This window comes from Balaenoptera musculus, chromosome 3, assembly GCF_009873245.2.
Source record: "Balaenoptera musculus isolate JJ_BM4_2016_0621 chromosome 3, mBalMus1.pri.v3, whole genome shotgun sequence".
In the NCBI taxonomy this organism is placed as follows: Eukaryota; Metazoa; Chordata; class Mammalia; order Artiodactyla; family Balaenopteridae; genus Balaenoptera; species Balaenoptera musculus.
Genome location: NC_045787.1, coordinates 114454904 through 114480641, shown reverse-complemented (window position 1 = coordinate 114480641; position 25738 = coordinate 114454904). Strand labels below are relative to the sequence as shown.

The window sequence follows — 25738 nt, the reverse complement described above, 5'->3', positions numbered from 1 at the left end:
GGCAGGTTCTTATTAGTAGCTATCTGTTTTATATATAGTAGTGTGTACATGTCAATCCCAATCTCCCAATTTATCCCTTCCCCCCATATCCCCTGGTGACCATAAGTTTGTTTTCTACATTTGTGACTCTACTTCTGTTTTGTAAGTCAGTTCATTTTTGTACCCTTTTTTTAGATTCCACATATAAGCGATATCATATGATATTTGTCTTTCTGTGTCTGACTTACTTCACTCAGTATGACAATCTCTAGGTCCATCCATGTTGCTGCAAATGGCATTATTTTGTTCTTTTTTATGACTAATTTATTCCATTGTATATATGTACCACATCCTCTTTATCCATTCCTCTGTCGATGGACATTTAGGTTGCTTAGGACCTGGTAATGTTCTATTCTTAATCGAAGTAGTGGGTCATGGGTGCTCTTTTAATTTCCTCCCTCCCTCCCTCCCTTTCTTCCTTCCTTCCTTCCTTTCTTCCTTCCTTCCTTCCTTCCTTCCTTCCCTCCCTTTCTTTTTTGGCTGCACTGGGTCTTCACTGCAGCATGCTGGATCTTTTAGTTGGGGCATGCAAACTCTCAGTTGTGGCATGCATGTGGGATCTAGTTCCCTGACCAGGGATTGAACTCGGGTCTCTGCATTGGGAGCACAGAGTCTTACCCACTGGACCGCCAGGGAAGTCCCTTAGTATTATTCTTTAAACTGTTCTTATATACTGTATGTTATGTATAAGCATACTTATGTACTGTATCTGATATAAATGTATCATACCTGTAAAATAGGGATAATGATACCTGCTTTGCAGGGTTGTCATGCAAATTAGTGATCTGATATGTAAAGATCCCAGCAGACAGTAAGTGTTCAAGAATATCTTACATGTATCCAGTGCTCATTGTGTTAACAATTGCTCTAAATATATTACATGGATTATCTCATTCAGTTCTTACCCCAACTGAATAGCAGGAGTTATTGTTATGATCCTCATTTTATCATTGAATGACCTAAAGGACATAGAATAAATGCTATTCTCAAGATCTTGGGAATACTGGTAATGGTGGAGTTAGGGCTTGAACCTAGGTAATATGGCTTAGGGCCCATATTCTACAGCTCTCCACTCAACTGCCTCCAAGTAAAAAACTCATTATTACCACCATTGTACCCCTGGAGAGAGAAGAAATGTAAAAGGAGGACTGATGTCAGCTTGGAAATAAAACACCTTTGAACTGGGGTGAGATTGGTGGTGCTGGAAAGGCAAGGAAGTAGAGATCAGGAGTTCACAAAGGTGTTGGGGGGGGGCTGTCCACATCATTAAAGGTGGTGATTATGGCTTTCATTTTTTAAACATTTAACAAATAAGATAATTATTAAAATATTTTCTCCTGATAAAAGGAAACAGTTTGGGTCTTGAGTGAATGAAAGAATGAATGTGAGGTGGTTCTTGGTGATCAGAGGAACATGAAACAGTTTACAGTGGACATCTGAACAACATGGGATTTAGGAGTGCCAGCCCCCGCCCCCCAGTCAAAAATCTGAGTATAACTTCTTTTTTTTTTGGCTGCGTTGGGTCTTCATTGCTGCGCGCGGGCTTTCTCTAGTTGCAGAGAGCAGGGGCTACTTTTCGTTGCGGTGCGCGGGCTTCACACTGCGGTGGCTTCTCTTGTTGCGGAGCACGGGCTCTAGGCGCACGGGCTTCAGTAGTTGTGGCACATGGGCTCAGTAGTTGTGGCTCACGGGCTCTAGAGCGCAGGCTCAGTAGTTGTGGCGCACGGGCTTAGTTGCTCCACGGCATGAGGGATCTTCCCAGACCAGGGAAGCCCACGTATATGTATTTATTGAAAAAATCTGCATATAAGTGGATCTGTGCAGTTCTAACCCATGTTGTTCAAGGGTCAGCTGTATTACTCAGCTGAACACTGGAAGCCTCCGTGGTGGATTTGACTGTTGTAGTGTTTTATTTTAAGTCATATATACTTTAAAAATTTACCCACAATGAGCTTCCCTGGTGGCTCAGTGGTTCAGAATCTGCCTGCCAAGGCAGGGGACACGGGTTTAATCCCTGGTCTGGGAAGATCTCACATGCTGTGGAGCAATTAAGCCCGAGCGCCACAATTACTGAGCCTGCGCTCTAGAGCCCGCGAGCCACAACTACTGAGCCCATGTCGCACAACTACTGAAGCCCATGCACCTAGAGCCTGTGCTCTGCAACAAGAGAAGCCACCACAATGAGAAGCCCGCGCACTGCAACGAAGAGTAGCCCCGGCTCGACGCAATTAGAGAAAATCCTGCGTGCAGCAACAAAGACCCAATATAGCCAAAAATAAATAAATAAATAAATTTATTTATTAAAAAAAAATTGTGTGACAATTATATCCAATTTATCTTTTCATTCATTGGGACAAAAGACTGGCTACACTAAAAATGTATTGTTTGTAAATAAGTGCTTGCCAAAAGCATATTGAAATCATCTCTATTTTCTTGTTATTTAAAAACAAAACATTATAAAATTATAGACAATTATAAAAATAAACAATAACATTTTAAAGGGCAAATATAAGAATTCTAAACAAGTCATAAAAGCAGTATCTATCTATAATGCCATAAACAGTTACATTTCATTCTATGTGTCAGTATTTATTCAGTTTATATTCAGTATATATATACAAATATATGTACATAGATACACATGAGTAGATGTATGATATACTGTAATTTTTGTATTTGCTAACAAATCATTTTTTCTTAAATTTAAAACAAATACAAAGTGTGCAACACTTATGAAACAAGAAAAAAGTAGAATTTTGCCTTCATGCACTGTATAGTATGTTGCGATAAAGTTGACTTTAGAATACAATCTTTAATAATACATGTTAATCTAAACAACATGATTTACTTAAAATCACTTCTATATAACACCCAAAGAATGGGTTCAAAACATTCCCAAGGGAGTTGGTAAAACCATATATTACTATGAAAAGGTTAAAAACAAAACAAGGTTGAAAATGTTCATGTAGTGTTTAAGAACTCTGAGTTTTGGAGTCAGAGCTGGGTTATAATCTAAACACTCTCCTTGGAAGAGTGATGCAAACTCTCTGACCTTTCGTTTTCTTCATCTGTAAAACTGGGATGATACAATATCATAGAGCTGTTTTAATGGTTAAACCAGATTATGTATGTAAAAGTACAGAACCTGTCACAAGGTAAGCCCTCAATAAATGTTAGTTACCCTCCCCCCTCCCCCGGGGTAAGAAAAAGGTGGGTAAAGAGGAAGAATTCTCCACCTGTGGCCATACAACTTACTTCTTTAAGAAAAAATCTAGAGGATACCAGACATCCTTGCTAGACACATACACCACTATGTCATCCAGCGGCACAGAATCTGCCCACGAACTACACTCTTATCTTTCGTCCAATCACATCATTCTGCACTCTCTTGCCCCTATTCCCAACCCTAGCTTCCCAAGCCACCTTCCCAATCACTCATTCCTCTCTGCCCCGCCCAGAAGTCGTGGCTATCCCCCCTCTTTCTTGTTCTAACTTTCGCGCCCCACTAGTTCTTCGCCAATCGGAGAAGTAATTGCCTCTTCCCTCCCCGCCTCTTACTGACGTTCCGAGAAGGAAGATTTCTGATTGGTTTTTCTGGAGCAAGAGCGTGCCAATAACAGACAGACTTTTTTGGAGCGGAGGGGCAGCCAGTATTTTCGCTGGTGATTGGCTGGGGTGGCCAAGACAGGAAAATGGCTGCCAGCTCCTCTGTAGTCCCGGTGGCAGTGTCGGCTGCTGTGGTCTCCGCCCTGTCATCGAGCGGCGATTTCTCAAATTTGCGGGAAATTAAGAAGCAGCTGCTACTTATCGCGGGCCTTACCCGGGAGCGGGGCCTACTGCACAGTAGCAAATGGTAAGATGTCGGAGTCCGAGGGGACCGGGCTTGGATCCTCGGCCTTGGGGGTCTTGAGCTGATTCAGTTTGTGTGGGTGTTCCAGGTCTGCGGAGTTGGCCTTCTCCCTCCCGGCGTTGCCTCTGTCCGAGCTGCAGCCTCCGCCGCCTATTACAGAGGTAAGCACGTCTTCACAGTGAGTGCTCCCCATCATCAGAAGAGATACTGAGTGCCCTGTCACCGGAAGGGAGCATACTGCTTAGCAGGGATATTTGTAGAGGAAATTCAAGCATTCAAAGAGCTGGGTGTTTTAAGCGATTTTATCTGTATGTTTTTGCTAAGCTTTGAAAGACTTAGTGGTGCTCTTACTTAAGCTGGAGAGATTAGTAAACAATCCTTGCTTAAGATTTCAGCCTTTTAGGTTTTCTAGCTCAACCTAGACAGTATTCATAACGAGGAGAAGCGTCAAAGGTTTTTATTCGGTTGGCCAAAAAGTTCCTTCGGTTTTTAAATAAAAATACAAATCACACATTTTGCATTTTCACCAAGAACTTTATTGAACAACGTATTCACTGTTCCACTACCTTCTCACATTTTTCAGGCAACTTCATAATTCCATTTTACCAAAACTTTTTATCTTTTTGAGCAAAGAACTGTTCCAGGTGCCTTTTACAGTCTTCCAGGGAATTGGAATTTTTTCCATTAAGAGAATTTTGTAAAGACCTAAATAAATGGAAATCCAAAGGTGCAATGTCTGGTGAATACAGCAGTTGAATCAGAACTTCCCAGCCAAGCTGTAACAGTTTTTGCCTGGTCATCAAAGAAACATGCAGTCGTGCATTATCCTGATGGGAGATTATGCGTATTCTGTTGACTAATTCTGGAGGCTTTTCGTCAAGTGCTGCTTTCAGTTGGTCTAATTGGGAGCAGTACTCGTTGGAATTAATTGTTTGGTTTTCCGGAAGGAGCTCATAATAGAGGACGCCTTTCCAATCGCACCATATACACAACATCACCTTCTTTGGATGAAAACCGGCCTTTGGTGTGGTTGATGGTGGTTCATTTCGCTTGCTTCACGATCTCTTCCGTTCCACATTATTGTACAGTATCTATCCGCTTTTCATCGCTCGTCACAATTGTTTTAAAAACGGAACGTTTTCATTGCGTTTAAGAGAGAAAACACATGCGGAAAAACGGTCGAGAAGGTTTTTTTTCCGCTTAACTTACATGTAACCCAAACATCAAAGCAATTCACATAACCAAGCTGGTGCAAATGATTTTCAACTCTTGATTTGGATATTTTGAGTATGTCAGCTATCTCCTGCATGGTATAACGTTGCTTGTTCTCAATTAATGTCTCAATTTGATCACTGTCAACTTCAACTGGTCTACCCAACCATGCAGCCTCATCCAGTGAGAAACCTGCACGAAACTTCGCAAACCACTTTTGACACGTTCGATCAGTCACAGCACTGTCTCCATACACTGCACAAATCTTTCTTTGCGTTTCAGTTGCGTTTTTACCTTTCTTGAAATAATAAAGCATAATATGCGGAAAATGTTGCTTTTTTCCTTCCATCTTCAATATTAAAATGGCTACACAAAAGTTCACCAGTTTTGATAAGTTTTTAAAAAAATTAACCTTGATATGACTGCTGTCACATTACACTCTAACAAAATTGTTTCAAATGAAGTTAAAGACGACTAAGCACTACTAGAGCCATCTAATGGAAAAAACCAAATGAACTTTTTGGCCAACCCAATACAACAGCACAAAACTGATTTTGGATCCAGATAGCTCTGGGTTCAAATCTCAGCCATACTAGTGACTTTTGGCAACTTAATTAACCTCCTGAGCCACAGTTTCCCCATCTGTGGATAATAGTATTTACTTTGTGGGGATATTGAGAGAATTAAATGAGATAGGAATACATTTTATGTATGATCTATAGTATGTATGTTTACATAGTCTGTGTCGTCTGAAAGATCTTTATCGTAATCCATTTTATTTTTCCTGAAGATGCCATTTCTTGATTACCACCCCCACCAATCACACACACACACACACACACGCACTTAAAAACAATGAATGTTCCTTAATCCAAAAGATACAATGCAGGTGAGAGAGGCAGGAGAAGAAATAAGTAAATGGTGAGTGTACGTGAAAAGGGCCACCAGAATCCTAAGCTGAATGGCCATATTTAGGACATGTTCATCCAATGAAGAAAATATTGAACATAATTTTGGTTCCAGTTTTGTGCTGGTAATATTTGGACATGAAGGATGAGGAGAATGAAATTACTAAAGTTTTAATCAACTTATCCTTAGAATTTGGGGGGATTGTATGTTTTTACCTCAAATGTGCATTATTTCATTTTTTTTTTTTTTACATAAAGAATTATAGCTGTGTTTTTTTGGTTTTTACAATACTAACATGTCAAAACTTTCTTGAAGTACAAAAAGTATAAATAATTCCACAGCATGTTGCATTTATGTGGAAATTTAAAAGTCTGCCAAAGGAAAGGAATGTCAGATATTAATGCTAGACATTTTTCATGACTTTTTCACTTTTTCCTCATATCAAATCCGTATTACTGGCTCCATTTTACAGATGAAGAAGTGAATACTCAGAGAAGCTAAGTAAGTTCCCTACTAATGTCTTGAAACCAGGAAATCAAGGAGTCAGAATTTAAATCCAAGTCCCTAACACTAAAGCGTATGCAATTTCCCACAACATTTGCAGAAACAATAAAAGTTTCTGAGTGCATTGGTTTAGTTTTCTTAATTTTAATATTTTTCCCCAAGCTTTTATTTTGAAAAAATGTTCTGTGACCTTACTCCATAAACTAATAAATAAGTATTAGGTTTTTGGGAGGAGGAAAATAGTTTTGTCTTACATCTTGAAATTAACGAATATTCTTGGATTTGAACTTTTGTTATCCTGTTCCTAACCACTTACATAAACTTGTCTCTTTTTTAGGAGGATGCCCAGGATATGGATGCTTACACCCTGGCCAAGGCCTACTTTGACGTTAAAGAGTATGATCGGGCAGCACATTTCCTGCATGGCTGCAATAGCAAGAAAGCCTATTTCCTGTACATGTATTCTAGATATCTGGTGAGGGCCATTTTAAGATGTCATTCTGCTGCAGCATCCATATTTAGAATCCCAGTAGCAAAAGTTTAATCTTCAAATAGTTTAGCAAAAGTCTACTTGGTGAATGTACTTTATAAATACTTAGCAATAATAAAGAAGACATCATAAGTAAAGTAAAAAAATAATGGTATGAAAGAAAATATAAAAATATTGGTAATATTCATTATTGACAAAGGTATGGGGCAGTAGACCCTCTGTTTCAGGAGTAAAAGTAGTTTGGCGTTGGTTTGGTTGGCGTGCCTGTGGGTGAGATTTGGCGCCCAGAACCACTGGGGCCTCAGCCCACCACCCACTCCTTGGTATGGGGAGATGAAACCCAGGCCCCGACATGTGTGGGCCGCTGCTCCAGGCAGATTATGTCAATTTGAAATACTATGCCCAAACAATTCTTCTTTAAGAAACTTAACTTGTCCAATAGAAATACTTCAATATGTGCACAAGGATATATATATGTACAGGGCTGTTCATTGAAGGGTTTTTTGTAATAGCCAAAAAAATTAAAAACCTAAATAACCATTAGTCAAGAAATTCATTGTTAATTTTTGCCTGAAGTATTCTTTATTATAATGTTGCAAAATGATGATTTTCTACTCCAGCACTCTCTTGAGTAGTAAATTCTACTCTAAGCAAGAGCCTGTCTTCCCCTTCTCCACTTATTTATGTATTTCTCTAGTATCAGTATGGTCTCAAGAATGCCTGTATTTTTAATTGTTTATAATTCATTATTTCACTTTATCATTTTGGTACTCAGATGATTCCAGATTTGGCCAGTGGGAGCCCCTGAATAGTTGTTTAAAATTATTGACCAATAGTAGATGTCATTTTGGTTGGACTTGTACCCTTTAGGTCGAATCAGGCTGCTACAGGTTTCAGAATAAGCGGAAAAAAGACCTATTTATTGATTTTCTCTTACAGTCTGGAGAAAAGAAGAAGGATGATGAAACAGTTGATAGCCTAGGTATGAATTTCTTTCTCCTACCTTTTGGAGTAAAGCAGAGGCTGCAAACTCTATAATGCCTGTAGGAGCCAGGCAGGTAATATAAACGTGGGAAGTGGACTGAGGAGGAGTCTGCAAATTGGAGAGCACAACTGGCTGGTTGTCAGCCAGCTTCCTCTGAGGGTTGCCCGGTGGGAATGTGGGCCTGGTGTTGTCAGGGGCTTTCTTCCGCTGGTCCTTCCCTGTTCCCTGCAACCTGAACCTGGAAATTTAGATTTTTAGTTGAGGCTTCTGATTTTTATTTCTTCTTTTTTTCTTTTTTCTTTTTAGAGGCTTCTGATTTTTAAACATTGATAATTAATTCAGATTTTTAAAAACCTGTGTGGGCCTAACAAAATATGACTGCAGACCAGTTATCGGTTGCAGTTTCTATAATAAAGTAAATGGACTGTGTAAGATGTCATTGGCTGCTTGTGAGTGTTTGCTGGAAGTTCCAGGTGTAACTTTGGTTGATGCCAAAGGGAATATCTAGGTCTATGAAATGAAAAACATCAGTCTACCCTTAGATAAGAAACTCTTGTTTCTTTCCTAGGCCCCCTGGAGAAAGGTCAAGTGAAAAATGAGGCTCTTAGAGAATTGAGAGTGGAGCTCAGCAAAAAACACCAGGCTCGGGAACTTGATGGATTTGGCCTTTATCTGTAAGTGTTATAGTAATTTGGAACTTATGTGAGATATTCTTCTGAGTAGAGGGGAGATGTTATTAACTTCTGTGATCGTTCCCTTCTTTCCTAGGTATGGTGTGGTGCTTCGAAAGCTGGACTTGGTGAAAGAGGCCATTGATGTGTTTGTGGAGGCTACTCATGTTTTGCCTTTGCATTGGGGAGCCTGGCTAGAACTCTGTAACTTGATTACAGACAAGGAGATGGTAAATTGAGATGAGCTATGTGAAAAATCTTCTGCTTCAAGTCTTATGTAATTCTTTAATAATGGGGTAGGGGGAGAAAGTTTTGCTAAACCTTTCATTATAGCTACCTCTTTGCTCCTTCTCTAGTCTCTTTCACTGTTGGGATTTAGGTCTTTATTTGAAAGACTAACGTCTAGATCTTGTTTGGTAGTTGCTGTTGCATTTGCATTCATTTGACTTAGAATATGTTTTCATATTCAAGTTTTACTGTAACTTGTTTTATAGACTAAATGTTATTATAGTTTCTCTCCTAATTCCAAAGATGCTATAGGAACAATTTCTCTGATATCAAGAATTGAATTAAAAACATTTTTAATGTTTCTTCTGAGCTGTCATAGGTCTCTGTTGAGATTTAGAGATTTGTTAATTAAGGAAATAATGTATATGAAATTGCTTTATAAACTGCATTGTTTTATTAGTCATTGTTAGAGAACATTGTCTACAAAGTTTATTTTGCTGTTCTTCAATAGTTAATAGAAGCAACAACACATTTCCTTTTGTTGGCTCTAGAGGACCAAGGGCTGGTTGATTTTCCCCAATAGTGATACATGCTACTACATTTGTGTCTGAAATCTTAATCTTGGCTTACTTGTATTTACCTATCTCTAACTGCCTACTAGACTTTCATTGAAAGTTTTTTTTTTTTAAAATTTATTTATTTATTTATGTTTATTTTTTTTGGCTGTGTTGGGTCTTCGTTTCTGTGCGAGGGCTTTCTCCAGTTGCGGCGAGCGGGGGCCACTCTTCATCGTGGTGCGCGGGCCTCTCACTGTCGCGGCCTCTCCCGTTGCGGAGCACAGGCTCCAGACGCGCAGGCTCAGTAATTGTGGCTCACGGGCTTAGTTGCTCCGCGGCATGTGGGATCTTCCCAGACCAGGGCTCGAACCCGTGTCCCCTGCATTGGCAGGCAGATTCTTAACGACTGCGCCACCAGGGAAGCCCTCATTGAAAGTTTGTTTTATCTCTGAACTCAGAATATGCAAAACCAAATTTCTCATCTTGCCTACCAAATTCTCTTTCTTCCTCCCAACTTGATGGACTCTCAGTTGTAGCTCTGTTTCTCAGGACGCACCCAGTCTTGATGCCTCAGAGTCATATTTTGTCTCTTCCCTTTCTCTTATTTCCCTTTATCTAGTCAGTCGCGAGACATTGCCATGGTTACCTTCTTGTCTGCATCTCTTTCTCTTGGTTTCCTTTGCTGTCTTGGTTATCATCTCAAATTTGGATTACTTAAAAGTAATAAATACTTTCTATCTAGCTTTCCCATTTTTATACTCCCAATTCCAAGCCATCTGACATACTGTTTCCAAACTTATTCTTCAAGCACCCATGTCATCATGTCATTCTCCTGTCAAAAATTGCAGTGGTTTCCTGTTGCGTCCCATTTCCTGTTGCAGCATAGGACCCACCCTATCAGTTCAGTCTTATTTTTCCACTACTTCCCAACACATAGCCTCCCCTCAAACTGAGCTAGTTGCCTCATTCTATGTGGAGTGCCTCCACACTCATCATGATTGTTTTTCCTCTATTTTTGTTGTCCTTACCTAGAATGTTGTCTTTTTTCTCTTCCTCTCCCTTTTTCTATTCAGTTTCTACCCATCCTCCAAGGCTCGCCTCAAATCCTATCGTTTCTTTGAAGCTGTCCCCAGCTAGACCATTCCTCCCTATTCCTCCCTATTGTGCTTGTAAGTCCTATTCACTTAATTGAACTGCCCTGTGTTCATTATTAGGTACTCTAATAAAATTTTGGTGATAAATTCTTTTAGACAATAAAGATAGTTCCTTGATGTTCATTTGGGAGAGAGGTCAAAGTATATTAAGTGTGTTCCTCTCTCTCCTGCTGCCAGCTGAAGTTCCTGTCTTTGCCAGACACCTGGATGAAAGAGTTTTTTCTGGCTCATATATACACAGAGTTGCAGTTGATAGAGGAGGCCCTGCAAAAGTATCAGAATCTCATTGATGTGGGCTTCTCTAAGAGCTCATATATTGTTTCCCAAATTGCAGTTGCCTATCACAATATCAGAGGTGAGTGAATAAGGACAACGAAATACCATCAAACCCTGAAGGTAGTGCTGTGTTGTTTTCTGAACTCTCTGTCTTCTTTCTGCAGATATCGACAAAGCCCTCTCTATTTTTAATGAGCTAAGGAAACAAGACCCTTACAGGATTGAAAATATGGACACATTCTCCAACCTTCTTTATGTCAGGGTGAGCTCCTTCCTTTGCTTGGACTTAAGCTCTTTTGTGCTTTTATCTCCTGGGTTGGATTGTCACCTAGTAACATTAGCTACGAGAAAAATTATGTAGGGCTTCCTTTTTCATGCTTAGATCGTCTTTCTTTTCTTTCAGAGCATGAAATCTGAGTTGAGTTATCTGGCTCACAACCTCTGTGAGATTGATAAATATCGTGTAGAAACATGCTGTGTAATTGGTAAGAGTCACCACTTTTTTCCTTTTTTTATCTTTATTGTAAGTAATCCAAATGTAAAAATAACAATAATATAAAAGTGTCAAAAGAAAAAAAGGGAATTCCCTGGCGGTCCAGTGGTTAGAACTCCGCGCATCCACTGCAGGGGGCACGGGTTCGATGCCTGGTCGGGGAACTGGGATCCTGCATTCCTGCATGCCTCACAGCACAGCCAAAAAAAATAAGTGTCAAAGGTAACAAAATTATATACAATATAATGTGAAGGATCACTGTAATCCCACCCCCAAGATTGGTGGATATGACTCCAGAATATTTTTCTGTGTGAGTACTATAAATGGTGTATGTGTGTGTGAGTACTAAAAATGGTGTATGTGTATGTGTATGGTTTGCTTGCAAAAACTGTATCATTATACACCTGCTTTGTAATGTCCTTTTTTTTAACCTAACAATATATCTTTTCCATCTTTTCATGCTAGTACATGTAGAGTTGTATTATATTATTTTTGATGGCTATTTAGTGTTTTATTATATAGATGTGCCATTATTTTTATTTAATCATTTTCTATTGTATAAGTTGTGGCTAGTGTTTGTTAACATAAAAATTGCTTCAGGAAACATCTTTGTATGTATATATTTATTTTTGCATGTTTATGCAACTGTTTCTGTATAATTAGTTCCTTGCAGTGAAAGGCTGGATCAAAAATGTGTGTATTTTTTATATATATATGTGTTTTTTAAAAATATATATATTTATTTATTTTATCTATTTTATTTTTGGCTGCGTTGGGTCTTCGTTGCTGCACGCGGGCTTTCTCTAGTTGTGGTGAGCGGGGGCTACTCTTCGTTGTGGTGCACAGGCTTCTCATTGTGGTAGCTTCTCTTGTTGCAGAGCACGGGCTCTAGGCACGTGGGCTTCAATAGTTGTGGCACGCGGGCTCTAGAGCGCAGGCTCAGTAGTTGTGGCGCACAGGCTTAGTTGCTCCGCGGATGTGGGATCTTCCTGGACCAGGGCTCGAACCCATGTCCCCTGAGTTGGCAGGCGGATTCTTAACCACTGCGCCACCAGGGAAGTCCCTGTATTTTTAAATTATTATTTTATTTATTTATTTTTAGGCTGTGTCGGGTCTTAGTTGCGACACACAGGGTCTTTGTTGAGGCATGCAGGATCTTCTGTTGCGGCGTGGGCTCTTTGTTGTGGCACGCGGACTTCTCTCTAGTTGTGGTGCGTGGGCTCCAGAGTGCGTGGGCTCCAGAGTGCATGGGCTCTGTAGTTGTGGCGCGCGGGCTCCAGAGCGCGTGGACTCTAGTTTGCGGCACACAGGCTCAGTAGTTGTGGTGCGTGGCTTAGTTGCCCCATGTCATGTGGGATCTTAGTTCCCTGACCAGGGATTGAACCCGCGTCCCCTGCATTGGAAGGCAGATTCTTTACCACTGGACCACCAGGGAGGTCCCAAAGCGTGTGTATTTTAAACTTACTAATATTACTAAAATGTTTGTAAGCATTTCCAATCCTATGAAAAGAGATGAGAGTGTATCTTTTTCTGTATCAGGGTGTCTCACTCTTGGCTCTGTTGACATTTTTGGCTGATAATTTCTTTTGTGGGGGTCTGTCCTGTACATTGCACAGTGTTAGAAGTATACCCAGCTCTACCCACTAGATGTCAGTAACCTCCTTCCCCCAGTTGTGCAGATAAAGCCAAATAACCTCTTGGGGTCAGAATCATCCTTGGTTGAGAACCATGGCCCTGTGTACTTGGCCACACTACTGTGGCCTGATAATCAGTTGACATAAATAGATGAATGGCCACTCTTGGATAAAAGTAAGCTTGGTTAGTTGTGATTGAAAGCCTAAGTTTCCTGGAGATGAAAGGCCCTGTTCCTGGGTCTTTGGTGACACTGCATTGAGAACATACATTTATATGTTAGGATGTTGTTAATAAACTGATAGAATTTCAATTCAGTCGTTCAGTAAATATTTCCAGCCCTTTAGGAAGTTGTAGTCTAGTATGGGAAATAAATATTAAAAAAAGAAAAATCCTATGGGAACATAGGTAAGAGGAACAAATGATCTTTTCAATATCAGAGCATTGTGAATGAAGTATAAAGTCCGTTAAAGTGAGGATGGAACTCCAGTTTATTCAGAAAACATCTTTTGAACATCTTCTGAGTGCCAGATACGGTGGTTTGTGTTGCAGTACCTACCCCATTACCTACTGAGGAAGACCAGTGAGAAACAACTATAATATAGTGGGTTGAGGGTTATGATTGAAGTAAACATAGGATGCTAAGAGAGTACATAGGAAAGGTAGCTAATCCAGTCTGATTAGGGAAGGCTTCTTGAGAAGGTGATACCTGAAGGATGGGCAGGAGTGAAAGAGTTCACTAAAGGAGGAGATGGATTGACTTGGGAAGGGTATTGCAGAGGCATTGAAGTGTGAAACAGACAGTGATCCTGAAATAGTTTAGTGTCCTGGTAAGCATGGTGTAGGAGGAGGGACTGTATGAACGGGGCCAGATCTTGAAGAGCCTTTTGTGCCTTACCAGAAGTTTGGATTTTATTCTTAAGGCAGGAGAAGTCTTCTGAAGGATTTTAAACCAGAGAATGATAAATGTTTTTAGATTTTCATTGTCACATGATAACTGGAGACAGTGTGCTGGGAGGATTAGAAAAAGAGCAAGACCAACAAGGAGGCTTTTGCAATAATCCAGTCTAGAGATGATGAGAGCCCAAGCTGAGGTATCGGCAGGAGGAATGAAGAGAGGCGATTAGATTTAGAAGATATTTAGGAAGTAGAACATACAGGAATTGGTGAATGGGTAACCAGATTGATAACACTGTCCTTCACCTGAAGAAAGGAAACAGAGGTAGGGGAAATAATGAACTGTTCTTTTTTTAGCCTACTAACTTAAAGCCAGTTAAAATCAAAGGATACGTACATATGAAGAGTAATGCTTTAGGAGTTTCTGGTTTTTTATTTTATGTATTTATTTATTTTTTGGCCATGCCTCGTGGCTTGCGGGATCTTAGTTCCCGGAACAGGGTTTGAACCCGGGCCCTCGGCAGTGAGAGTGCGGAGTCCTAACCACTGGACTGCCAGGGAATTCCCATCTGGTTTTTTAAATAATCATTTGATTGGTAAACTTCTTAATGAACTGTTTTTTCTTCAGTGTATCTGTAATGCTTAGCAAAGTTCCTGACATACGGTCAATAAATGTTTGTTGAATTCAGCCCACCTATCTTAAAAATCAAGAAAAAGGAACATTAGATATGACAAAAAATATATTTCAGCTTTCACAAAGGAGAAAGGGTGGAGAGAGAAGAGAAGAAACTGAGGACCTGAAAGAGAATGAAACAACTTAAGAATAGAGTGATGGCAAGAATCTCCTACTTGTTTAGTCCTTGCTTCTGCAGTTACGTCTTGATGTGAATTGAATGCTTCCTTCTGCATCTTTTCTGGAGTCCCAGTCTCTGAGAGGCAGCTTTACACACACACACACAAATACATATATGTATGTGTATTTATATAGGTATATATTACAGTATAGCATGGTTAAGATTTGGACTCTGGAACAAAACTGCACAAGTTTAAATCTTGGTTTTGCTACTAACTAGCTGTGTGACATTGGATTTAACTTCTATGTGCTATACTTTCCTCATCCATAAAGGGATAATAACAGTAGAACCTTCTCCCATGTATTCGTTGTGAGGAGTAAGTAAATTAACATATACAAAGCACTTATAACAATGTAAGTTGCCCAGCACATTGTAATCATTCAGTACATTTTAGCTGTTCCAACTGGTCAGAAAATCTCATCTACTTAATCTTTGTCCAGAACTTGCCTGTTCTGACTTCTTTAACATCTCCTTTGTCATCCTGACTCCTTTAGCAGCTAAAGCTTATACCCTTGCTACCACTACTTCACTTCTCCTATTCTATTACAGAAGTTAACCTTTGGACAATCTGTCTAGAGTTTGTTTATTCCTCTGTCTGTGGGTCCGAGTCAGTGGCAGAAGCAAAGGTATCCTTTTATAGGACATAAAGCCCTCCATCTTGCTTTTTTCCCAGGTGAATGTGAACTTGAATGATCTTAAGTGATACAGACAATTGTTATAAATAATTTCTCCTGAATCAAACTGACAGCTGAATCTAGACAAATTAAAAGCAAAGACAAACACATATATAGAAATCTTATTACTTGTTTTTTACCAAAGTGGAATCGTATAATTTCTCTGCAATTTGCTTTTTCCGTTTGACAGTATATCATTATCTCTGTAAATTAGTATATATACATTTAAATCCATCTTTTTATCTAGTTTATGCACATGCAATTTATACATAAAGGAGATTTTTTTAAAGTGCAGGGGTTTTTTCCCTCACTGCACCTTTCCTCCTTTAAAATACTTGTGTTAGCATGTCCCATACCACATGAAAAGTACACATACACATATGCAGGGTTTAATGGGCTGTTTGCTTACAAAAATAGGATCATATTACACACATTTCTCTGTATTTTACTTTTCTCACTCAACAATCTCATGAAAAATCCCTCAAAGTCTTGGTATATCTCGAATTGTTTTTTCTTCTTTTTTAATTTTTTATTTATTTTTTTTAAATGTATTTATTCATTTATTTAATTTTTGGCTGCATTGGGTCTTCACTGCTGTGTGCAGGTTTTCTCTAGTTGTGGCGAGCGGGGGCTACTCTGTTGCGGTGCGCAGGCTTCTCGTTGCGGAGCACGGGCTCTAGGCGCGCAGGCTCAGTAGTTGTGGCGCACGGGCTTAGTTGCTCCACGACATGTGGGATCTTCCCAGACCAGGGCTTGAACCCCTGTCCCCTGCATTGGCAGGCGGATTCTTAACCACTGTGCCACCAGGGAAGCCCTCTTCTTTTTTTAAAAATTGAGGTATAGTTGATTTACAATATTAGTTTCAGGTGTGCAACATAGTGATTCAAGTTTTTTATAGATTATACTCTGTTTAAAGTTCTATAAAATATTGGCTATATTCCCTGTGCTGTACAATATTTCCTTGTAGCTTATTTATTTTACACATAGTAGTTTGTACCTCTTAATCCCCTACGCCTATCTTGCCCTCCCCACTTCCCTCTCCCCATAGGTAACCACTAGTTTGTTCTCTTTATCTGTGAGTCTGTTTCTGTTTTGTTATATTCATTCGTTTGTTTTATTTTTTAGATTCCATGTATAAGTGATAATAGATAGTTTGTCTTTCTCAAACTGACATTTCACTAAGCATAATACCTTCCAGATCCATCCATGTTGTTGCAAATGGCAAAATTTCATTCTTTTTAATGGCTGAGTAGTAGTCCATTATGTATGTGTACCACATCTTCTTTATCCATTCCTCTGTTGATGGACACTTAGGTTGCTTCCATATCTTGGCTATTGTAAATAATACTGCTGTGAACATTGGGGTGCATGTATCTTTTCAAATTTGTGTTTTTGTTTTCTTTGGATATATACCCAGAAGTGGAATTGCTAGATCATATCGTAGTTCTATTTTCAGTTTTTTGAGGACTCTCCATACTGTTCTCCCTAGTGGCTGCACCAATTAACATTCCTACCAACAGTGTACAAATGTTCCCTTCTCTCCACATCTTCACTAACATTTGTTATTTGTGGTCTCTTTGATGATAGCCATTCTGACAGTTGTGAGGTGATATCTCATTGTGGTTTTGATTTGCTTTTCTTTTTTTTTTTTAAAAATTATTTATTTATTTATTTTTGGCTGCGTAGGGTCCTTGTTGCTGCACGTGGGCTTTCTTTTAGTTGCAGTGAGTGGGGGCTACTCTTCGTTGTGGTGTGTGGGCTTCTCATTGCGGTGGCTTCTCTTGTTGCGGAGCACGGGCTCTAGGCGTGCGGGCTTCAGTAGTTGTGGCTCATGGGCTCTAGAGCACAGGGTCAATAGTTGTGGCACATGGGCTTAGTTGCTCCATGGCATGCGGAATCTTCCTGGACCAGGGCTCGAACCTGTGTCCCCTGCATCAGCAGGCGGATTCTTAACCCCTGCACCACCAGGGAAGCCCCATGATTTGCTTTTCTGATGATTAATGATATTGAGCACCTTTTCATGTGCCTATTGGCCATCTGTACGTCTTTGGAAAAATGTCTATCAGGTCTTCTGACCATTTCTTGGCTGGGTTGTTTGTTTTTTTGATATTAAGTTGTATGAACTGTTTATGTATTTTGGATATCATTTGCAAATATTTTTTCCCATTCAGTAAGTTGTCTTTTTGTTTTGTTTTGTTTTGTTTTAATTAATTTATTTATTTTTGGCTGCATTGGGTTTTTGTTGCTGTGCACAGGCTTTCTCTAGTTGTGACAAGCAGGGGCTACTCTTCGTTGCGGTTCACAGGCTTCTCATTGTGGTGGCTTCTCTTGTTGCGGAGTACGGGCTCTAGCCATGCAGGCTTCAGTAGTTGTGGCTGTGGGCTCTAGAGCGCGGGCTCAGTAGTTGTGGTGCATGGGTTTAGTTGCTCCACGGCATGTAGGATCAAACCCATGTCCCCTGCATTGGCAGGCGGATTCTTAACCACTGTGCCACCAGGGAAGTCCCTGTCTTTTCGTTTTGTTGATGGTTTTGTTTGCTGTGCAAAAGCTTTTAAGTCTAATTAGGTCCCATTTGTTTATTTTTGCTTTTGTTTTCTTTGCCTTAGGTGATGGATCCAAAAAAATATTGCTATGATTCCTGTCAAAGAGTGTTTTGCCTCTGTTTTCTTCTAGGAGTTTTAATGGTTTCTGGTCTTACATTTAGATCTTTAATCCATTTTGAGTTTATTTTTTTATATGGTATGAGAAAATGTTCTAATTTCATTCTTTTACCTGTAGCTGTCCAGTTTTCCCAGCATCACTTATTGGAGACTGTCTTTTCCCCATTGTATATTCTTGCCTCCTTGGTCATGATTAATTGACCATAAGTGCCTGAGTGAGTTTCTGGACCAGTACCATACTGTTTTGATCACTGTAGCTTAGTAGTATAGTCTGAAGTCAGGGAATGTGATGCTTCCAGTTTTGTTCTTCTTTCTCAAGATTGTTTTGGCTGTTCAAGGTCTTTTGTGTTTCCATACAAATTTTGGGATTATTTGTTTTGGTTCTGTGAAAAATGCCATTGGTATTTTTTTTTAATATTTATTTATTTATTTGGCTGCTCTGGGTCTTAGTTGCAGCACACGGAATATTCATTGCCGCGTGTGGCATCTTTGTTGTGGCATGCGGGATCTTTAGTTGTGGCATGTGGGATCTTTAGTTGCGGCATGTGGGATCTCGTTCCCTGACCAGGAATTAAATCCAGGCCCCCTGCATTGGGAGCACAGAGTCTTCACCACTGGCCACCAGGGAAGTCCCACCGTTGGTATTTTGTTAGGGATTGCATTGAATCTGTAGATTGTCTTGGGTAGTATGGTCATTTTAACAATATTAATTGTTCAAATCCATAAACAAGGTATATCTTTCTGTTTGTGTCTTCAGTTTCTTTCATCAGTGTATTATAGTTTTCTGAGTACAAGTCTTTGAACTCCTTAATTATATTTACTCCTAGGTATTTTATTTTTTTGGATGTGATTGTAAATGGGATTGTTTCATTAATTTCTCTTTCTGATAGTTTGTCATTAGTGTGTAGAAATGCAACAGATTTCTGTATTAACTTTGTATTGTGCAACTTTACTGAATTCATTGGTGAGCTCTAGTAATTTTTTGGTGACATCTTTAGGATTTTCTGTGTATAGAATCATGTCATCTGTAAACAGTGGCAGTTTTACTTCTTCCTTTCTAATTTGGATTCCTTTTATTTCTTTTTCTTATCTGATTGCTGTGGCTAAGACTTCCAGTACTACATTGAAAAAAGTGGCAAAAGTGGGCATCCTTGATTTTTTTCCTGATCTTAGAGGAAAAGTTTTTAGCTTTTCACCATTGAGTATGATGTTAGCTGTGGGCTTATCATATATGGCCTTTATTATGTTGATGTTCCCTCTATACCTACTTTGTGGAGAGTTTTTATCATAAATGCATGTTGAATTTTGTCAAAAGCTTTTTCTGTATCGAGATGATCATGTAATTTTTATTCTTCATTTTGTTAGTGTGGTGTATCACATTGATTGATTTGCAGATATTGAACCATCCTTGCATCCCTGGGATAAATCCCACTTGATCATGATGTATGATCCTTTTAATGTATTGTTGGATTCAGTTTGCTAATACTTTATTGAGGATTTTTTCATCTATGTTCATTAGTGATATTGGCCTGTAATTTTCTTTTTTTGTGGTGTCTTTGGTTTTGGTATCAGGGTGATGCTGGCTTTGTAGAATGAGTTTGGAAACATTTCTTCCTCTGCAATTTTTTGGAATAATTTGGAAAAGACATGTGTTAGCTCTTTTCTAAATGTTTGGTAAAATTCACCTGTGAAGCCATCTGGTTCTGGACTTTTTTTGTTGGGAGTTGTTTTATTACTGAGTCAATTTAATTACTGGTAATTGGTCTGTTCATATTTTCTACTTATTCCTGATTTAATCTTGGGAGATTATACATTTCTAGGAATTTGTCCATTTCTTCTAGGTTGTCCATTTTATTGGTATATATTAAAAATAGCTTTATTGAGGGATAATTTACATACCATAAAATTTACTTATTTTAAGTTTACAGTTCACTGAGTTTTTGCTAATTTATACAGTTGTGTAACCATAATCATAATCCAGTTTAGAACACTCCGTCATCCCAAAAAGTTCCCTTGGGTCTATTTGCAGTCAGTCCTACTCCCAATCCCCAGCAGATCTGCCTTCTATCTGTATAGTTTTGCCTTTTCTAGGAATTTCATATAAGTGGAATCTTGGAATATTTAGTCTTGTTGCCTGGCTTTTTTCACTGAACTCTTTTTCGAGGTTTGTCCATGTTGCAGCATATGTCAGTAGTTCTTCTCTTTTTACTGCTGAGAAGTATTTCGTTGTCTGGATATATACTACATTTCGTTTATCCATTTACTAGTTAGTATAAGAAAGATGGCCTTTATTCCCTTTCTTCAAATAAAATTTTTTATAGAATCTTAAAATCTTTCATATATTCTTTTTTTTTTAGATTTTCCTTAATTGGATAAAGAATGCTTTTATTTTTTAATAATCTTTTTTTAATATATATAAATTATTTATTTATTTATTTATTTATTTATTTATTTATTTATTTTTGGCTCCATTGGGTCTTCGTTGCTGTGCGTGGGCTTTCTTTAGTTGCGGCGAGCGGGGGCCACTCTTTGTTGCGGTGCGCAGGCTTCTCATTGCAGTGGCTTCTCTTTTTGCACAACACGAGCTCTAGGTGCGCGGGCTTCAGTAGTTGTGGCGCACGGGCCTAGTTGCTCCGTGGCATGTGGGATCTTCCCGGACCAGGGCTCGAACCCATGTCCCCTGCGTGGCAGGCAGACTCCCAACCACTGTGCCACCAGGGAAGCCCCCTTTTTTTTATTTTATTTTATTTTTTTTAACATCTTTATTGGAGTATAATTGCTTTACAATGGTGTGTTAGTTTCTGCTTTATAACAAAGTGAATCAGTTATACATATACATATGTTCCCATATCTCTTCCCTCTTGCATCTCCCTCCCTCCCACCCTCCCTATCCCACCCCTCTAGGTGGTCACAAAGCACCGAGCTGATCTCCCTGTGCTATGCGGTTGCTTCCCACTAGCTATCTATTTTACGTTTGGTAGTGTATATATGTCCATGCCACTCTCTCACTTTGTCACAGCTTACCCTTCCCCCTCCCCATATCCTCAAGTCCATTCTCTAGTAGGTCTGTGTCTTTAGTCCCGTCTTTTCTTTTTAAGACCAATGATAATAGAACTTCGTTGATTCTTGTGGAAGAGGGGAGTTCAGAGTGCTACCTTTTTAATCCTTTAGGTACCTCCTTAGAAACCTAGGAAGGTAGTTGGAAAACCACCAATCTAAAGCATACTCTAGGAATTTCCTACCCTTTATTAAGGAAATATGTGTATAAATGCTATATCGAGAGGAAATAAAATGAAGAAAACCTTTGTGGTGTTAGGAAACCTTTTTTTTTAAAAAAAACAAAATTTGTGATAGATAAAAAATATTTTCCAAGGGAATGATGATATTGCCCATATGTAGAATTTGGCTTTTCTGCAAGGACTTTGGGGGAATGGGTTATGGTTCATGCCTACTCTGTGGAATGCTGCCTATTTTAGTGACTTATTTTTGCCTTTCTAGTTATTTATATATTCTGTTTGTTTGTTTTTCAATTAGGCAATTATTATAGTTTGCGTTCTCAGCATGAGAAAGCAGCCTTGTATTTCCAGAGAGCACTGAAATTGAATCCTCGGTATCTTGGTGCCTGGACGCTGATGGGACATGAGTACATGGAAATGAAGAACACATCTGCTGCTATTCAGGCTTATAGGTGAGCATTTAGTTGGAGGGGGAGATGGAGCAGATTGTTGTGATTTTAGGAGTCTCTACTGAGCCTGCAAGTCGCTAACTTTGATTCTGCTCTCTTACCAGTCTCTCTTCCATTTCTTAGGCATGCTATTGAGGTCAATAAGCGGGACTACAGAGCCTGGTATGGCCTTGGGCAGACCTATGAAATCCTTAAGATGCCATTTTATTGCCTTTATTATTATAGACGAGCCCACCAGCTTCGGTAAGTCGGGCCACTTGATGATGTGTTTGTTGTGGGAAGGGCTGACACTTTTCTTTCTCTTTTGATAGCTATTGAAGAATCACAGTGAATGGTTTTGACTCTTAGAGACCTAAGTTTAAACATGCCATATGTTGTTTGGTCATTTTTATGTAGTGTATTCTACTAATGTGTTAATAGTATAATTGTGAACACAAAATAATATAATTACATGAAGTATTGGATTAAAGCCCATTCCCTTCATAGCTTTGAAATAGTGGTGGTGGTTCCTCAAGGGAGGACTTCAGTTTTTGCTTGGATTTCCTATTTCTCTTCCCTCTCAGGCCCAATGATTCTCGTATGCTGGTCGCTTTAGGAGAATGTTATGAGAAACTCAATCAACTAGTGGAAGCCAAAAAGGTATCTGAAATTGGGTCCTGGAGAATTTGTGTGGAAATCTGCTGTTTGGATGAGGGGTTGAGCTATCTGTGCTTAATTTTCCTTCATGTGGATCTATCTACATAGGGAAGTCTGAATATTTATAGGCACATAGGGTGTATAAGGCAAAGTGGGGCTGACATCATTAGTGGGAATGTTAGTATGTAGCCTGGACCTATCAAATCTAGTAAAAATGCTTTGTATTCTCCAAGTCTGAAATTCTGGGAGGCTTGCAGGAGCTGAGTCTCTATGTGATTAGTCATGGCACATGGGTCAGTGGTTGAAGTGACCAGTTTATTTATTTTTTTGACAGTGCTATTGGAGAGCTTATGCTGTGGGAGATGTGGAAAAGATGGCTCTGGTGAAACTGGCAAAGTGAGTGAAAGAGTGACACGCTAGTGATATTTCTGTTGGCTTCTCTGGTGAGGTGGGTCCTGCACATTCTAGAGCTTCCCATCCATCATCTACATGAATGAGGGGATGTAGCACAGTGTATGATTACTGATCTGGAAATTTAGCCATCTTGACTCAAGAGAATGCTACTTCTCTTTGAAGAGGAATTGTTTTCCTATTTGGAAAATTCAAGAATGAATTGAAAGAAATGAGATTTTTATGTCAGAGCAGTCTAGGAAAACTACTTTAGGTACTAATCTCCTCCTGATAAGGCCCAGGAAAATAAGGAATAACTCAGAAATGATAAGGAAAGAGGTTCTTAAATGCAATTTCATTCCTGCCAGTTCTTTTCTGGATTCTTACAAAAAATCTGAATTGCTTGGTATCTTTTTTTAATCTCACTCAGGGTATTACCAGGGAATTTTTGCAATGGTATGTTATCCAGCTTAAGTGTTTACTAACTTTCCCTCCATCACCAGTAGCAGAGTAATGATTCTAAGCTTTGATGAAGTAACCACCACCTCTGGGCACTAATACTATTCTGGGTCCCACTGTGTCATTTATGTCAAAATTTGTACTTGTCTATGTATTATCATTTTTTTATCTTAATTGTGTGCTTTTACTTTTTATCACTAGCTTGCTTTGAGATATGATTTATACTTAAAGACCAATTTCTTTTGTAGGCTTCATGAACAGTTGACTGAGTCAGAACAGGCAGCCCAATGTTACATCAAATATATCCAGGATATCTATTCGTGTGGGGTATGTGTCATGAGCATGAGAATTGGGTTGCTGATCTTATTCTTGTCACCTCAGTCATTCCTGATTTCCTTATCTAGGAAATAGTGGAACACTTGGAGGAGAGCACTGCTTTCCGCTATCTGGCCCAGTATTATTTTAAGTGCAAGCTGTGGGATGAAGCTTCAGCTTGTGCCCAAAAGTGCTGTGCATTCAATGATGTGAGTATCAGTTCTTTAGTAAAAGGTTTGGATTTTAGGTTCGAGCACATGACTTTACTATGATCTGGGGGTGGAAAGTGGAAGGTGGTTAAGAGGGTAAGTGGTTTGCATCCAATCTGTAGATTGCTTTGGGTAGTATAGTCATTTTCACAATATTGATTCTTCCAATCCAAGAACATGGTCTATTTCTCCATCTGTTTAAGTCATCTTTGATTTCTTTCATCAGTGTTTAATAGTTTTCTGAGTACAAGTCTTTCGCCTCCTTAGGCAGGTTTATTCCTAGGTATCTTATTCTTTTTGTTGCGATGGCAAATGGGATTGTTTCCTTAATTTCTCTTTCTGATTTTTCATTGTTGGTGTATTGGAATGCCAGAGATTTCTGTGCATTAATTTTGTATCCTGCAACCTTACCAAATTAATTGATTAGTTCTAGTAGTTTTCTGGAGGCACCTTTAGGATTTTCTATGTATAGTATCATGTCATCTGCAAACAGTGACAGTTTTACTTCTTCTCTTCCAATTTGTATTCCTTTTATTTCTTTTTCTTTGATTGCCGTGGCTCAAGAGGGAGGGGATATGGGGACATATGTATGCATATGGCTGACTCACTTTGGTATACAATAGAAACTAACACAGTATTGTGAAGCAATTATACTCCAATAAAGATTTAAAAAAGAAAAGAAAACACGGTGAGTGGAAAGGCTACCTTGTTCTGTGGAACTTTGTATGTCAGTATTTTAGAAACTTTTTGAGAAAAGCCTTGGACATATTTTGACACATTTGCCTGACTTTGTTTCAGACCCGGGAAGAAGGTAAGGCCTTGCTCCGGCAAATCCTACAGCTTCGGAACCAAGGCGAGACTCCCTCCACCGAGATGCCTGCTCCCTTTTTCCTCCCTGCTTCACTGTCTGCTAACAACACTCCCACACGCAGAGTTTCTCCACTCAACCTGTCTTCAGTCACACCATAGTTGGCCACTTTCAAGCCAGCACATTGCCAGACCCATATTAAGCCTTACCTCCATGTAAAGAACAGCCACGTCTATTCTTCCAAGGACCTTAGTTGTTTTTGTTTGTACACATGGAAACAGGTCCTTGGGGACAGTTTATAGAATCACCTGCAGAGTAGACTGACAGAAGAATCCTGGCAGGAACAGATACTGTCTTTGCCAGTTTGAAGCACTTCTATCTCCCTTTTGTTCAGAGTGGCTATAGATCTTGGCCTTTTTCCCAGACCTTTTTGCCCCCCAAAAACATCCCTTTAACAGCACTTTAGCACAGGCAAGGCTACAGGGACAAAGTTTAAATGCTGCTGGGAGTGGGAGATTTCTTTAGAGAGGCAAGGAAGAAAGAAGGGAGAAAAGCTTGCCACTCTACCCTCTGCTGATAGTAGGGCACTGGATACCCTAGGAAGGTCAGGGCACTGGATAGACATGACTCATCATTCTTTGATTTGCTGAGCATGACTATACTGATATCAGAGATCAGGCTTAAATGGGGTGAAGGTATACTTTTGTTCTTACTGGGGAGACATTCTGCCAAAACATGGTTTTGAGGCGTCTCCTAGAAGCTTTCAAATTGGAAGTAACTTACTAGAGTTGAACAAAAGAAGGGGCAAAAGGACTCTCACTGAGTGTGGAACTGCTGATGGCCCCTACTAAGGGGAAAAGATGTCTATAGAGTTAGCTATACCCCCTACTAAAGCAGAGCAAGGAGGCAGGGTTACAGAGAGTTTCATGGACATTTGGGTGTGATAACTTCTGTGACTGACTGTACAGATAAGAATAAACTCTTAGAGTCGGTCTGTTTTAATAAATATTTTGCCATAATTGTCTCTCCCCCCCCCACATCCCCCCCCATCTCCAAAAGAATGTTTTTTTTCTAGCCTTCTTCTATTAGACAAGGTAAAAGTAATCATTCTTGCTATGCTTTTGGGAGAGTTTCAGGCCTGTGCTTGTGTA

At 39.4% G+C, this 25738-nt stretch overlaps 1 protein-coding gene and 1 non-coding gene across 2 annotated transcripts; both read left to right on the top strand.

Moving 5' to 3' along the window:
- Nucleotides 1-3694: 3694 nt before the first annotated feature.
- On the top strand, nt 3695-25595 carry CDC23 (cell division cycle 23). The gene is made up of 16 exons (XM_036848953.1): nt 3695-3892; nt 3978-4050; nt 6852-6989; nt 7944-7986; nt 8558-8663; nt 8758-8890; nt 10777-10954; nt 11040-11137; nt 11279-11360; nt 21620-21773; nt 21894-22013; nt 22334-22409; nt 22741-22802; nt 23504-23582; nt 23660-23779; nt 24578-25595. The coding sequence occupies exons 1-16, from the start codon at nt 3732-3734 to the stop codon at nt 24746-24748; spliced, it is 1794 nt and encodes a 597-aa protein (XP_036704848.1). The 5' UTR covers nt 3695-3731; the 3' UTR covers nt 24749-25595.
- Nucleotides 7239-7360, top strand: LOC118893736. The gene has a single exon (XR_005019584.1). It is a non-coding gene; the product is annotated as a small nucleolar RNA ACA64 (small nucleolar RNA).
- Nucleotides 25596-25738: the final 143 nt, after the last annotated feature.

Bases quoted from the DNA above. Each gene is read 5' to 3' on its own strand.
- CDC23 (XM_036848953.1), top strand. From the start codon at position 3,732: ATGGCTGCCAGCTCCTCTGTAGTCCCGGTGGCAGTGTCGGCTGCTGTG. The intron at 7,987-8,557 runs GTATGAATTTCT...TTTCTTTCCTAG, and splicing joins TGAAACAGTTGATAGCCTAG to GCCCCCTGGAGAAAGGTCAA. The intron at 8,891-10,776 runs GTAAATTGAGAT...TCCTGCTGCCAG, and splicing joins TGATTACAGACAAGGAGATG to CTGAAGTTCCTGTCTTTGCC.